The 14,084-nt window shown below is 38.2% G+C and overlaps 1 protein-coding gene across 3 annotated transcripts in view; it reads right to left on the bottom strand.

Annotated features, from left to right (window-relative positions):
* The window catches only part of ptprg (protein tyrosine phosphatase receptor type G), a 746,780-nt gene that overhangs the window by 73,714 nt on the left and 658,982 nt on the right, over positions 1-14,084 (bottom strand). For 2 of the 3 annotated variants that reach the window (XM_062973782.1, XM_062973783.1), the window contains exons 13-14: positions 12,219-12,351; positions 1,532-1,618 (exon numbers count right to left, since the gene is read on the bottom strand). In XM_062973782.1, the coding sequence (XP_062829852.1) occupies positions 1,532-1,618; positions 12,219-12,351 (220 nt within the window). The remainder of the gene's footprint in view (positions 1-1,531; positions 1,619-12,218; positions 12,352-14,084) is intronic. The other variant, XM_062973784.1, reaches the window with a different exon arrangement.

The raw sequence follows: 14,084 nt of genomic DNA, 5'->3' as shown, positions 1-14,084 counted from the left end.
GTACTGTGGAACTATAGTATGAGTGGAGGCTCCTTCTTTGGAGGCTTTTAAGCAGAGGCTGGATGGCCATCTGTCGGGGGTGCTTTGAATGAGATTTTCCTGCTTCTTGCAGGGGGTTGGACTGGATGGCCCGCGAGGTCTCTTCCAACTCTACGATTCTATGATTCTATATAAAATATACTCTGAAAGAAGAAAGCTAGCACAACTAGGAATGCACTGGACTAGAACACCTTCCTGTGATGTACTAGTTTTAAATTCAATGAAGATTTTATGGAGATATATCTAAAAAAAAATCTTATTTATGAAAACAATCAAAATTTCTCTACCTACAATCTGAAGTGGCATGGTCCTTGCAATCTGTCAGCTTACTGAGTTGTTTATATAGATCAGCTCAAACTATTTCAGTGCTGTAATTTTACATGCCAACTGTCTCACTCCAAAACATTGGATAACTGCATCTTTTTAATAGTTCTAATTTTTTAAAAAATATAGGTATTTTTAAGCCACCACTGTACACAAATGTGCCAGAGATGCTCCATGGTTTTGTCTCTCACTTAGGAATAAACTAAGCTTTTTGTATCTCCCAAACTAAAATATGACTTGAAACAGAACCATAAATCCGGGTCTTTGGTTTCCTATTTTTGCTATGTGATTTTTTGATTTAAAAATGTGCCAATACGCATTTGCATGAAAAACCAACACTATACAATGAAATTCATTAAAAAATTAGAAGCCCAAAATCACATAGAGCAGTGGTTCTCAACTTGTGGGTCCCCAGATGTTTTGGCTTTCAACTCCCAGAAATCCTAACAGCTAGCAAACTGGCTGGGATTTCTGGGAGTTGTAGGCCAAAACACCTGGGGACCCACAGGTATCAACATAGAAATTGATGCAGAAGCTAGAATGACCTTGAGATGAATGTTCTTATGATTGTGAAAGTCTCACAGACCAACAAATAGCTATTCACCATTGCTATGCAATCAACTAATAAACTTTTAAAAATCATTGTTTTATATTGTTCATGTACTGTACACTTACTATCTAGAGATCCCTGGTTAGTGGGATGTCTTAAAATACATAAATAGTAAATAAACAAGTAAATATTGAGGTTTCCTCAAAGGCTATTTATAAATATATATTGATACAAAGCATTCACAAGACTACGTCGGAAATATCTGGAAGAAGCAAACCATTCCATAACTTTCCTTCATAATATATAAACGTTGTAGGTAAAATGTTCTCTTATAACGGCAAGAATCATTTAACAAAATATCATCTTAGTCATCTTTTAAAATCTTCAGAAATGTAATGCCACATTTAAAGCAATGGAGCTAAACTGGAGCCAACTATTACTAGCTTGATACGTCTACATCTAATATGCCAGCTAGATAGGCTAACTAATTTTCTTTTTTAAAACTACATACTATAAGCAGCATTTTAGAACAAAGCACTTGCTACAAATCTATTTCATAGATATAAACAAATCAAAGGTTAGTAACATGTCCACCCATTTGATCTGAACAACCCTCACCTGTTCCCCTTCTTTCCTCTGTCCTGAGAAGAAGAGACTCCATGGAAATAGCGGGTCAAGCCCTTGGACTTTATTTTGTTACTCCCTCTAAACAAAGAGAGACAAAAAGTATATAAAACTTATAAACAGAGGTTCTTTGGCATATCCCAAATTAAGTAATGGAGACAGTTCTATCCATGTGGATTGACCTGTACAGATGTCCTGAGTCTTCCCAACTGTTTCATCATTAACCATTGTCTTCTATCTGTCATATTTTGAAAACCAGTACTACATTTCTCTGTTACTACAAGGCTTGTGGTCTGGTGGTCTTTCCCCATTCTAAGTTTTATCCACAATGAGATCAGTAACACGCCTCACCTCCCCCCAATTGAGCACATTGAGGAGATCTAGTGGAGTTAGATTATGAGATCTCCTATTCCTCACAAGACAGAATGGATATGGGAGATCTCACAATGGGTCATGCAAAGTAACTGATATATGTGTCATTGAGCAAAGATACTTGAATGGATATTTTGGATCTACTCGTAGTAGAAGGCAATTCACTCAAGAACAGAAAACATTTCTTCAATTTTAGTGAGATGAACTTTTAATAGTGATGACAAATTGCAAAATGTAAACTAACTAGAAATATAATGGCCAGTATTCTATATTAGCTACCTTGTTAAGTATATTATTTAACTAAACAACCATTCCTGGTCTGCCCCCAGATCTCATGGAAATGTCATTCATCTGTGATCACATTACTTGCAAAATTGACCTCTTTCTCCTCATGTAGCTGATGGTTAGCAAAGTAGGCTGTGAGGAGGGAAGTTACAAACATGGTAATAGTGTCACAATCGTGACTAAGTAGTGATTATGAATATGGAAGACCATCTGAAACTATTCTGTATTAGTTGCTAATTAGTCCATGAGTAATTTAGTAACTAAATAGCTTAAAGAGAATATTGGCCCAATTGCTCTAAAAATCATCAGAGCCAGTAATGATGTCTTAAGAGCAGAGGTGCCATCAGCACACAATTTTAGAGCAGAAGTTTAAGACTCTACCCCAGAGAATAAGAAGGATGTCTCCTTCTTATTGTGTGTATAGAAAATGTACCCTGTTGAACAATTAAATCTAGATTACTTAAGTGTACCATGGATGAGAAGCTTTGTCCTAGAGTGGGTGGGATTGCTCATGATTACTGGTGCCCCCCTCTCACTGCTATCTTCCCTTTTCACAAATCATGAGTGATCTTAGATTTAGTAGTATTTTATTATCTCAGGATAATGGTTGAGGTGGGGAATTTTTTAAAATTTTAATTTCAATCAGTTTCATCTTATTTTAAGATAGCCTTCCGTAAAGTACAAGGAAACAGCAATGATCAATCAAACTCTGGTAGTCCAGATAATAATTTACTGTAATACATTATACAAAAATACTTCTACATATGATACAGAAGCACTTTGAACTGTCATATATTCAAGCCAATGCTTTTAAAAATTCTATAAATCCCAGTAGAAATTGTGCCCTATGTCTTTTAGCTACTAAACTTAGACTGCATTGTTCTGTAGAACATGATATTCTACAGACTTTGGACAATAGCAGCAAAGGTTATTCTCTGCTCAATATTTCATCAGTCATATTGAATAATCTATGAGAAGATTCTCTCTTCTCAAAGGATACTGAAGATCGCAAAAGAAGTATAAGTCACGACCTATTCTTCCAAAACAAGGCAAAACCATTTTCCATACTGGTTTTCCTTCTTTTTTGTCAAATTAGTTAACAAAAGCTGACTTTATTCATATGGTTCAATGTAATTTAATTAACTGCTTTACACCCTGTTATTGCATCTCCAGTGTGTCAGTTATTGTCTGTATTGTTTTCAAGCAAGTATCATGCTACTAGAAACAATAAGGAAACTCAGAAAATTTTGACATACATGAACGCAAGCATGCATATTCAAACTATTTATTACAATAATCTTTAGTGATTGGGGGGGGGGCTGGGGGATTTAAGTGAGGATGAACTGCTTTGCTCAACAGCACTAAATAGATAACTCAAGATCAACTTAGCAGCAGGAGACTTGTTACTATAACAACTGAAAATTCCTGTGGTTTCTGGAAAAAAGAGCAGACTGCTGTTGAGTAGAAGGTTACAAGGAGTTTCTCCCATTAGGATAAATGTGATGAGGCTGCCACTGAAGACAGCTGCACTTTGCTAGGCAGGCCATTCAAGCTCAGAAGGAAAGGAGAAAGGATGTCACAAACCTCAGAGGACGGCTGTGAAATCAGAAAAGGACTCTTTGAATTTATTGTAATAAAGGAACATATCAACACCATCAGGGGAGAATAGCAGTGAACAAAAAAGACTGAGGCACTTCACCTCTCAAATCACATAAGTCTGTCTGAGAAAGGTGGATGAAGGAAACGGTACTTATTTCCTGTTTGTTGTCGACTGGTTTACTGTACCATTCACCTTATGGAGAAACCAAATGTTTGCCTATTTAGCCTCTTCCAAAGAGGACAATAGACTTCTATTGGTATAACTTTACCTCCCTCTGTAGTAATGTGGATATTACCGAGTGCAGATTTATTCTCCAGAACCATAGCACACAAAATGGGAAAATCGGTGACCTGCATTGGAATAGATTCCGTTTGTGAAAGACTTTTTTTTCAGGCTGAAAAACCAACACAAGACCTACATTATAAATCCTTCACCAGGCAAAGGAAAAGTTGACTCTGCTGCTGTATATAGGCCAAAACCATTGACAACAGATTTAATCACATCAGGACCAAACTCAAAGGGTATTTTATTTTATTTATTTTATTAGGGTATTTTATTTTATTTTATTTTATGCATATTTTCTTTTCTGACAATTGCTCAGCAACAGTTACTCATTTAGACATGGATACTGTCTAAAAGGACAGTTTCTTTTAGTCTGACAACAACCCATGGAGTAGGCTTCTTGTGAAAAATCTTAGGTTTTCTGACTAGCAGTCAGCCAGGAGGAACAGAGGGAAGAGTGAAAATAAACAAGCTACAATCTATTACACCACACAAATATACCCCTTTAATTTTCATGGTCACAACCAATGGAAACCTGAGGTTTGTGGTTTTGTGAGGGGCATTTAGACTTCTCAGAGGGTTCTAGTGCCATACCAAGCTGGAAACCCTCAAATTCTGTAGAATTCAGCCATGATCATTACAAGAATCATAGTGCTAGATTTTTGTGGCTTGAAATGGCCAAAGGTTTGCCAGGGACCAGTACCATATTTATGCCATGCTGTTATCATATGTGTGCAGTTTCCTGGAAGCCTGACACAGAGCAGTGGCCAATGGCTAGTGGACCAAAAATCCAAGATGACCACTTTGCAGTGCTGGGCAATAGGACTGTGCATTCTTGATGTTGTTGGGTGCCTTCAAGTCATTTCGGAAGAATGGTGATCCTAAGGAGACCCTACCATGAGACTTTCTAGGCAGAAGTTCTTCACAATGAGTTTGCCCTTGCCTTCATCTGAGAGTAGGAGTCGACCAAGGTCAGACATCCACTAGGATTCCATGGCTGAGCAGGGATTCAAATCCTGGTCTTCCAATCTCCTAATCCACCATCAACCACTACACCATGATGGCTCATGCACTCTCTATACTGGTGTAATCTAGGTTGAGTAGTCTGAGCCCCCTTAGCAGCTACATGCACCAAAAACGTTGAGAAAAAGCACACAATGTCTCGCAAAATCCTGCAACATTTTATGAATGCAACTAACTCACTTTGTTCTGTTTAAGGCAGCAGGTGTACTGCTCAAATTTTCAAGTCCTTTATGAAAACGTATTAGCTTTACATAGGCAGTCCAATTGCACAAATGATGTAATGTAATAGGGGTATGTTGGATCTCAGGGTTGGATGGGTGAAGTAATTCAGATGTGATTTGCGGTGACCAATGGGGGCAGGAGAATTAGAAAACCCAGAAGCTGTATTTGTGAATTAATTTCCTTCTCCTAGCTGGAAGTCAGAGCCTGCTATAATTCAGAAACCATTTAAGAGCTGCTGTGGTCTGAAATGTTAATTGCTTCTTGACATTCTCTACTTATTTCATGCTTCTGAGATACTGTTCTGTTTGCAAAGATTATACATACATATATATGCACATACGCACACATATATACACATACATATTGACTAAAGATTGTTAAGTCACACTGAATGGCTATTTAAATAAAATAATTTGTAATAAAAATTCCATTTGTGTCCATTTTTACAACATTTTATAAATATTTTTTAAAATAAAATAAATAGCATGTTGATCCAAGATCTGAATTCTCTGCATTTTGAAGACATTGCAATGAAAGGATTTGTCTTGCGATCTATAACTACTGAAAACATTATGACCAAAATGTGATGACTATGTGTTACTATGGATGTATAACTAATCAAAATATGTAGTCTGCTAAAGAGATGTGAAATAGACACAACTAAGTGTAAACCTGCATTTGTCAGAAAAGAAATATTACGTACCATTCTAACTGCCCAGAGGAAATGAATGAGAGAACATATAGGACAGATTAAAATTCAGCCCTCTCCATTGGCAGCAAAGGGCTATCTGGAATAGGAAGAAAAGTCCATGAGGGATTTTGTACATAGCCCATTGGTTTTCTGGTGTCATTCTGAATAGAGAGTATATTTTAAAAGGTTCTGTGTAAAGTTGTTCTTGTTGCTGTTGTTTTTGTTACTGTTGGACTGACGCTAGTCACTGAGCACAAATTTGTAAAACAAGAACTCTCAGAGCACCTTGAGTTCTCTAAAGAACCACAAGCTTTTAAGTTCTTCTTTACTTACAAGCATCTACAATTGCTTCTGGAACATGGCCATACAGCCCAGAAAACTCACAGCAACCCAGTGACTCCAGCCTGGAAAGCCTTTGATAACACATCTACAATTGCTTCAGCCAATTAATATCTGACGCAGTCAAAGGTTCAGTAGCTCCAAGGAGTAACTGATCTAAGTGAGGGATTCTAATAACCAAGTAAATAGTGGATTAGGGAGGCAATGATGCACAAAGGACTTGAGAGCCAGATTGCATGGCAGCATGACTCTGAGATTATGACAAACACATCTAACCTTCTCATAAGCATATTTTAAAGCAAGAATAATTACATGAAATAGGACTGAGCTGTAGAATGTTAAAGGTGTACTTTAGAAAAAGGGAAGGATGGGGTTATACTGGATGGCCCTTGAATCGTGTAATCTCTTCCATCACTATGATTTTATGACTTTCTACAGATTTTCAAAATTTTACTTTTGATTGAAATTTTCATGGTCCCCTAAACTCAGACCTGCTTGTTGCTAACTGGGAGTGTGACCCTAGTATAGCCCAAATAAAGGAACTTTTACAAGCTCTGAAATCAAGGGTTACTGAGTTCAAATGAATCATTCTGCTTGGTAAATCTGCAAAGGCTGGCAGGCTAAATTAATCAAATGTATAAAAAGAAATTTGTTTACCACTAATAGTAGAATTCGCAGATTGAAATATCTGTGTTATTTGTGAGGAACAAAGGATGACTATCAACATAGGATCATACGTGCAGATATTTCTCAGAAATTAGAAGCACAGTGCTTGGAATACAAAGGCTCATTGTTAGATATTGCAGGCTTTGAGCCACATGTCATGTTGACCCACTGTGCAGCTCAAAGAGGTGTGAAAAGGCCAGGTCAACATCACCCTAGAAACAGCCAGAAGCAGCAAATGAAAATAGAAAGCAATTTTTGCCTCTATCTCGTACCTTTTCTTCTAGGCTTTCTTAGCAACACACTGATCTTGAAAGTATTGCTGCTTCATCCCACTGCCAAGAATGACAAGCAGTGCTTTGTGCAGAGAACTTTACTCAACCTGTACAACAATTACAGCACATATTGTTTCCCTCTACATTTGTTATACACAAAGGATTGAAAGCTTCAGGAAATCACTCTAAAAAGTATAAGGAAGTTTTTGGAGTAATGCTACTTTCTGACACACTTGCTGGTCCTTTCCAAAGGTGGTCTTGTCTTGGAATAGGATCCCTGTACCATTGGTTAGAGCGGAGGTGAAGACTCTGTTACCTTCCAGTTTTAGCAGGATTTTATTTCGCATCAAGCTGAGTTGGCATCAATTGCGGCAAGGGATAAGGGAGTTGTAATCCAACAGTATCTAGAAGGTCACGGGTTTGCTACTCTTATACCCGCTGATGTTTCACAGATGAAGACTGGGGCATATGTGGTCAGGCAACATCAGTGTGTGGTCAAGATAGCTAAAGTTATTAATCAGGAAGAACATAGAAGCCAAGAAAGGCTGCAGAGGTTTGCTGTTGCCGGAGTCTATTGTGAAGAGCAAGACTCTGTTCCCTCTTCTAATCTCCCTCCTGTTGAGTAAACTGAGTGCAAAACACGTTTTCTGTTTGCAGTAATTTGTTCAGTTTGCAGTAATTAAAGTAAGCTGAGCTCAGAGGGGAAAGTGGGAACAGAAAGAAGCGAAAACATTTTAAAAACAGATTAAAAGTTGGATAACAAAGGATTAATCAGGACCGGAGGGTATGTGTTCTGGTGACTTTATTGAATTTCCTTAAACCCTTTATTTGCATTGCTGGACTAGCTGGAGAAAACAACAGTTTTTGTTGAGTTCAACTAGATTGTTTAATAGTTTCTAAACATGTTTAAAATTCCTGTTAATTATAACTGTTGATTATATCACATTTCTCCTGTTCTAAAACACTGGATAGCCTAGAATAAAATAATGCAATCACTATCTATCTATCTAGTTATCTAGCTAGCTAGCTACCCATCATCTATCTTATCTCCAATATATATTTAACTGGAGGGAGGAGGAAATGTTGTGAAGAGTAAGCATTAGCTTGGTATTAATCACTATCGTTCACGTAACTCAGGCTTCCTCTAACCCAGTGGTTCTCAACCTGTGGGTCCCCAGATGTTTTGGCCTCCAACTTCCAGAAATCCTAACAGCTGGTAAACTGGCTCGGATTTCTGGGAGTTGTAGGCCAAAACACTTGGGGACCCAACGGTTGAGAACCACTGCTCTAACCTGTTGTTGCTGTGGTATTTTAGTATTGGTCATGTTAGACAGGTTCACAGGGCTGGAGACTGATGAAGTTTGTTGCAACAGGATGTACCGTACCTGGAGTGTAACTATTCCTTCTCATAGAATGCTTTAACATTTTCTCTCCTACTAACTCTGATGTCATTAGTATCATAATTACTTATTCTCAACATATGGTATAATGCTTTTCATTTTTCTCTGTTCTGTACCTAACTTGTATGCTATTGATACCATCTGCATAAATGTCACTAACCTTTTTGGCCATCTTTCCTAGGAAAGCTTTTCTTTTCTTTTTCTTTTCTTTTGACAACAGTATGGGGATCACCAAAGAGCTTACCTGCAGCTTATCAGATACTTTCTCCATGAGACTCCAATGAATTACACCTAATACACCATGTTTATCATCACCTTTCATACTGGGACACCCCACTGCTATCTGGAATGATAATCTATGGAATCATGACTATTCAATTTTGTTTTTAAAATTAAAAGAGAAATATATAGGTTCTGGGTAATACTCACTTTTCCACAATTGCCCCCCCCCCCCCCACAGGATGTTCCTTGCAACAAAGCATGCTTGGTGACATGTTGGAAAGAAGCCAAGATTTGTGGCAACATCTCAATTTCAAGTCCATTACCAACAAAGGATAATTCAGAGGCCAAGCTGCGTTATGGTAATACAATCAATTAAGGCACCCAAAAAAACTCAGTTCTACACTATATCACAAGTTGATAGTTTTCATTATCTGAGTGGCCACAGTGATAAAGCAAAGCAAATTCCTGTATTAGATTTTTTTTTCTATCACTTCTGCATTTTGCTCAGGTTTCACAAAGTGGTAGGTAACCCTCTCTCAGAATTTGGAAATTTCACATTTTGGGGAGCACAGAACAGGCAGCCTAGGGCATTCTGGAAACTGTAATTTGTAAGATGCTCCTCCAGGAACATTAAACATTTTTGAAAACTTTGGAAGCTGAAGAAACTGGATCATGCCTTGTCTCCTATGATGAAAGCCCCATCTACACCACCATATAATGCAGTTTCTGGTCCTAGATAATCTGTTTTGAACGGGATTATATGGCAGTGTAAACACATATAATTCAATTCAAAGCAGATAATCTGGGATCAGATAATGAATTATGTGGCAGTGTAGATCCAGCCAAAAACAATGGCAAATGTGAGCCAATAACGCAAAATAAAATGAAGGAAGGATTCAAATGAGGCTCTGTATGTCTTCAAGCACTGAATGGGGCATGCAAGGTTTACTAAGAAGACTTGTCCCTACTGTTCACATGTGCAGCTTTGTTCCTTCTCATGTGTGCTAAATAAAAACATTGCAAGGAGTGCAGTTGGTAGAGGACAGATCTAGCTCCTGGTCTCATTTCATACGTCCCTGAATGTATATATATGCATGTGTATAATTTGCTCCCCACAAGCGCATAAGAAATGTAGTGCTCTGAAATTGTTGCAGTGCTCAAATAAATACTGTTACTGAGTGAGACATTGCTGGCTGTTTTGCTGATGAATATTGCCCCTACTTGACAACCTTTTGCTTGCCTGGTAGCTGGAGCTCCCTAAAATAATTTTGGGAACCCAGCATAATTGCGTTAGTGTTTCAGTTCCTAAAAGAGAAGCTGATGACTGGATGTGCTCAAGCACAAATACAGTTGGCCCTCCCTATCCACGGATTCTGCATCCATGGATTCAATCTACCACAGCTTGAAAAAAATTAATCCCAAAAGCAAATTTTGATTTTCCTTTATATAGATGGATGTCATTTTACTCTGATATTGTGGACGGGGGTGGATCTCCCAAAAGTCAACACCTTCAAATATCTTGGATTGACAATTACTTCAGATGGTAACCTTTTAGATGAAGTCACCACATGGATTAACACATCTTGGCTGAAATGGCACTCGGTAGCAGATGTACTCTGCGGCAAGAAGATGCCTGATCACCTAAAATCACAAATCTTTTGAACTGTCATAGGGCCTGCTGCAATATATGGAGCCAAATGTTTTTGCCAGCAACATTGCCTCAGGAAGCAGAACACTGCTATGTGTTATGGAGATGAAGATGCTATGATTTACAGTTGGTATCACATGCCTCAACCACATCTGCAATGAAGACATCTGGCAACGCTTTGGCATTGCTCCAAATGCAGACAAACTATGAGAATCACATCTCAGATGGCATGGTCATACCCTCCGAGGTGAAGAGGAGTCAATTTACAAGATTGCTCTTGATTTAGAAATGCCTTGCAAGAGACCAAAGGGGTGACTGAAGCAGCGCTGGCTGGACACGTTGCGCAACGACTGCTGGCCTACGCCCTGATCAGGCATCAGATGAAATGGCACCAAGTAACCAATAAAGCAGACCCTGCCATCAAGCAGGACAAACACTGAAGAAAAAGAAGAAGATTGCATATAATGGGCCTTGAGGATCCATGGATTTTGATATCCATGGGGTGCGGATCCAGGAACCAAACCCCGGCAGCCCACTATATGTAAAATTTTATTTAGATCTTTAGGATGCTAATCCAGAGAAGCAGAATACTTTTCTGTTCTTCCATCTGCTCTCTCACATGCTGGAAACCTTAAATTTAAAGGATTAAAGATTTTATTTCTTTCACAATGCCTTGCCAAAGGTGAACTTATTTTGTGTTTTATTATTCTTCCATCAAGAAATTAAAAGCAAGTTGAAGGAGAGACTAGTCAGTAAAAGCCACTTGGTCTAAGAGCCTTGTCACATTTAAGAAGAAATGTTCTTTATCAGTGGAAAAATATCCTTTAAAATATATTTTAAAATATATACTGCTGCTATTCATTGTATTGCTCCATTTCCTTTTTGAGAAGCAACAAGCCCATCTCAAATTCATTTTCATTTTATTCACTTGATGGCCTCATTTACAAAATGATTCCATGTGTTGCCCATTCCACTGTCTGTATATATTGTTTTCCTGGTATTTCGGTTTCAATATCTATTTCCTAACTTTTAAATTAGATTTGTGCTTGAAAATAAAACAAAACATTGTGACAGACTATTAATATTTTTCCTAAGGACAAAGAGTAAACGGAAGGGGAGCCATGGTGCATTATATAAAGCACAAATGATGCAAATGATGGTAGAAAGTGATAATACATACCAAACACTATCTAGTGTATGATTTACATTTTGGTAAACATGCATAGAATATGTAGCATATTTTGTTGTTCTATGAAACATCTGCAAGTGATATTTGTCTACAGCTCATCAAAAAAACCCCAGCCTGCTTTATAAAACAATACAATGAATTAATTTAGAGATGTATAAACCTGGTCTAGTAGCAACTTTCTATACAGACACTGAAGAATTGTATCAGTTATATAGCATCCGAAGATCCAAGGCTGAGAATCACCGCTTGAAGTTGACAGGCAGAGATTTTCCTCAATTTACTTGAAATTCCGAGACTGACCTTGGAACTTTCTACTTATATAGAGCATGCACCACTCATGGCTCTTTTTTCATGATACAAAACCCACAAAGTGGGAACAGAGAAGTATTGTTAAAGGTAACAAGTGAAACAGAAAAAAGAATTGTAAAGCATTTGCAATCACTTTATGTGGGTACTTTGAAAACACTCACCTCCAGTAAACTAGCACAGCAATAAGAAGAATGAGGCACACAAATGTCAAGGCTGAGACTACGATGAGGGGAATGATCCATTCCATTTTTCCAGGAGCTGGTCTTGTTGCCATACTGGAAATATTCTTGTCCGCTGCACATGAAGCAAATTATAACAATCAGAAACTATGCAAAAGAAAACTAACAGAGAATAATTTCATTAGATCTTTGAAGAATTCCTTTTGGGGAGACCACAGGCCCATCTATATGGGCACCTAAATCTGGGGCTGGTCTGAAACATCCGGACCCCGAAATTCTGCAGAGGTGTTTACCCCTCTTTGTTCCTGAATTGCAGTAGCAGGAAGAGGAATGTCCAGTTGGGCGGAACACACTTTAGCCCCTCTGTATGGTCATCCTTATCTTTGGCATTATGTCGCTGCCACAGTGGTCACAGAGCTCCAGAAAGCTCCTGACTGTCAGCCAAAGCCAGCAAAGGCACCTATGTGACTTGGTGAGAGGAGGGGTGAAAAGAGGGGGGGGGGCTCCATGACCGCTGTTGTGGTGACAAAGAATGCAGAAGGCAAGTGCCAGCTGTTTTTACAAGTGCCATCTCCTTTTCTCTGCACCATGGAGTACAGGAAAAAACGGATGGCAGCACTAACCCATCCTGGAGCATTCCTCAACTTCCATCCAGGAGTGACTTTTGGCCTGAGTCGAGTTTTGTGGCTGGTGTAGATAGGCCCAACAACTCTATGAATCTGGGAGTTGTATTCCAAAAAATCCTTCCAAGCATGACATTTTACACTTTGTAATAATTAGGTGTTCCCCACTCAGCATATATTGAAGAAAGTGTTCCAACAAACCATGCCCTTTGACAACATACAGTTGTAAGGACATCTTTTTAAACTTCCACATATTACATGTTTCATAGGTACAAATAAAAATATTAGGTACTTGCTTACAAATCATTTTTAAATAATTAATGGATTTTTCAAGATTGGAGTAATTGAAAACAAAGACCTAAGATGAAAAGACTGGCATTACTTAAGAAGTTTTAAAAAAACATTTTTAGTTCCACATTGACCCAGGTACAATATCCATAAATGTTGTACTCACTGTTTTTGTCATGGTGGACCAGATCTTGTAAGTTGCTTTTAATAAAAAGTAATACAATATCATGCTATCTACAACTGTGCACTGATAAAATTATATTCTTCTTAAACCTAACTTTCCAAGCTTTGTCAAGGACTATTTTCAATTTGTTTTCCTTTCCCCATCCACCACTCTATTAACAGTAATACTGTCGCACCTCAGGTTAGCTTCACCTTGCTGAACACACCAGACTATACACAGGTTGAAGTCTTTTGTAGTTTATTAGGAAATAGAAAATAAATAGTTCTTAAAAAGCAAAAGTAAAGATCCCAAAGATTGTTGCAAAACCAAGGCTATAAAGAATAATCCAAGGAAACATAAGGCATAAAACAAGGTTCCATGAATGCTTGACAAAGTCCCATAACTTGAATACACAAGACTGCAAGGTAATCCAAGAAAGCAAGAGCTAACTTCTACACTCCAAAATGAGATGTTGCTTTTGACAAAGATTTCTCGCCCAGTACACCCTTTAATATTCTCTGCACAGCATGAATGCATTTCTTTGGCCTCTGACCTCTTTCTCTTTCTTGTTTGCTATTCTAACACTCCTGCGCTGAAATTCCAAACGGCCAGCTCGATCCAGAGATTCTGTTTCGTCAAGGCCAGAGAGCTCATTAGCAGCAGCCTCTGTCTGCATGTTATCTAACCGGGTGCTGTCCTCCCTTTGCACCTGGCTAGCTTCGGTATCATCTTCAGTATCAACAACACCATTCCCTGCTGTGGGAATGTCTCTCT

Source organism: Anolis carolinensis, chromosome 2 (genome assembly GCF_035594765.1).
Source record: "Anolis carolinensis isolate JA03-04 chromosome 2, rAnoCar3.1.pri, whole genome shotgun sequence".
In the NCBI taxonomy this organism is placed as follows: Eukaryota; Metazoa; Chordata; class Lepidosauria; order Squamata; family Dactyloidae; genus Anolis; species Anolis carolinensis.
The sequence above is the reverse complement of the archived record's forward strand: the minus strand, read 5'-3'. Positions and strand labels throughout refer to the sequence as shown.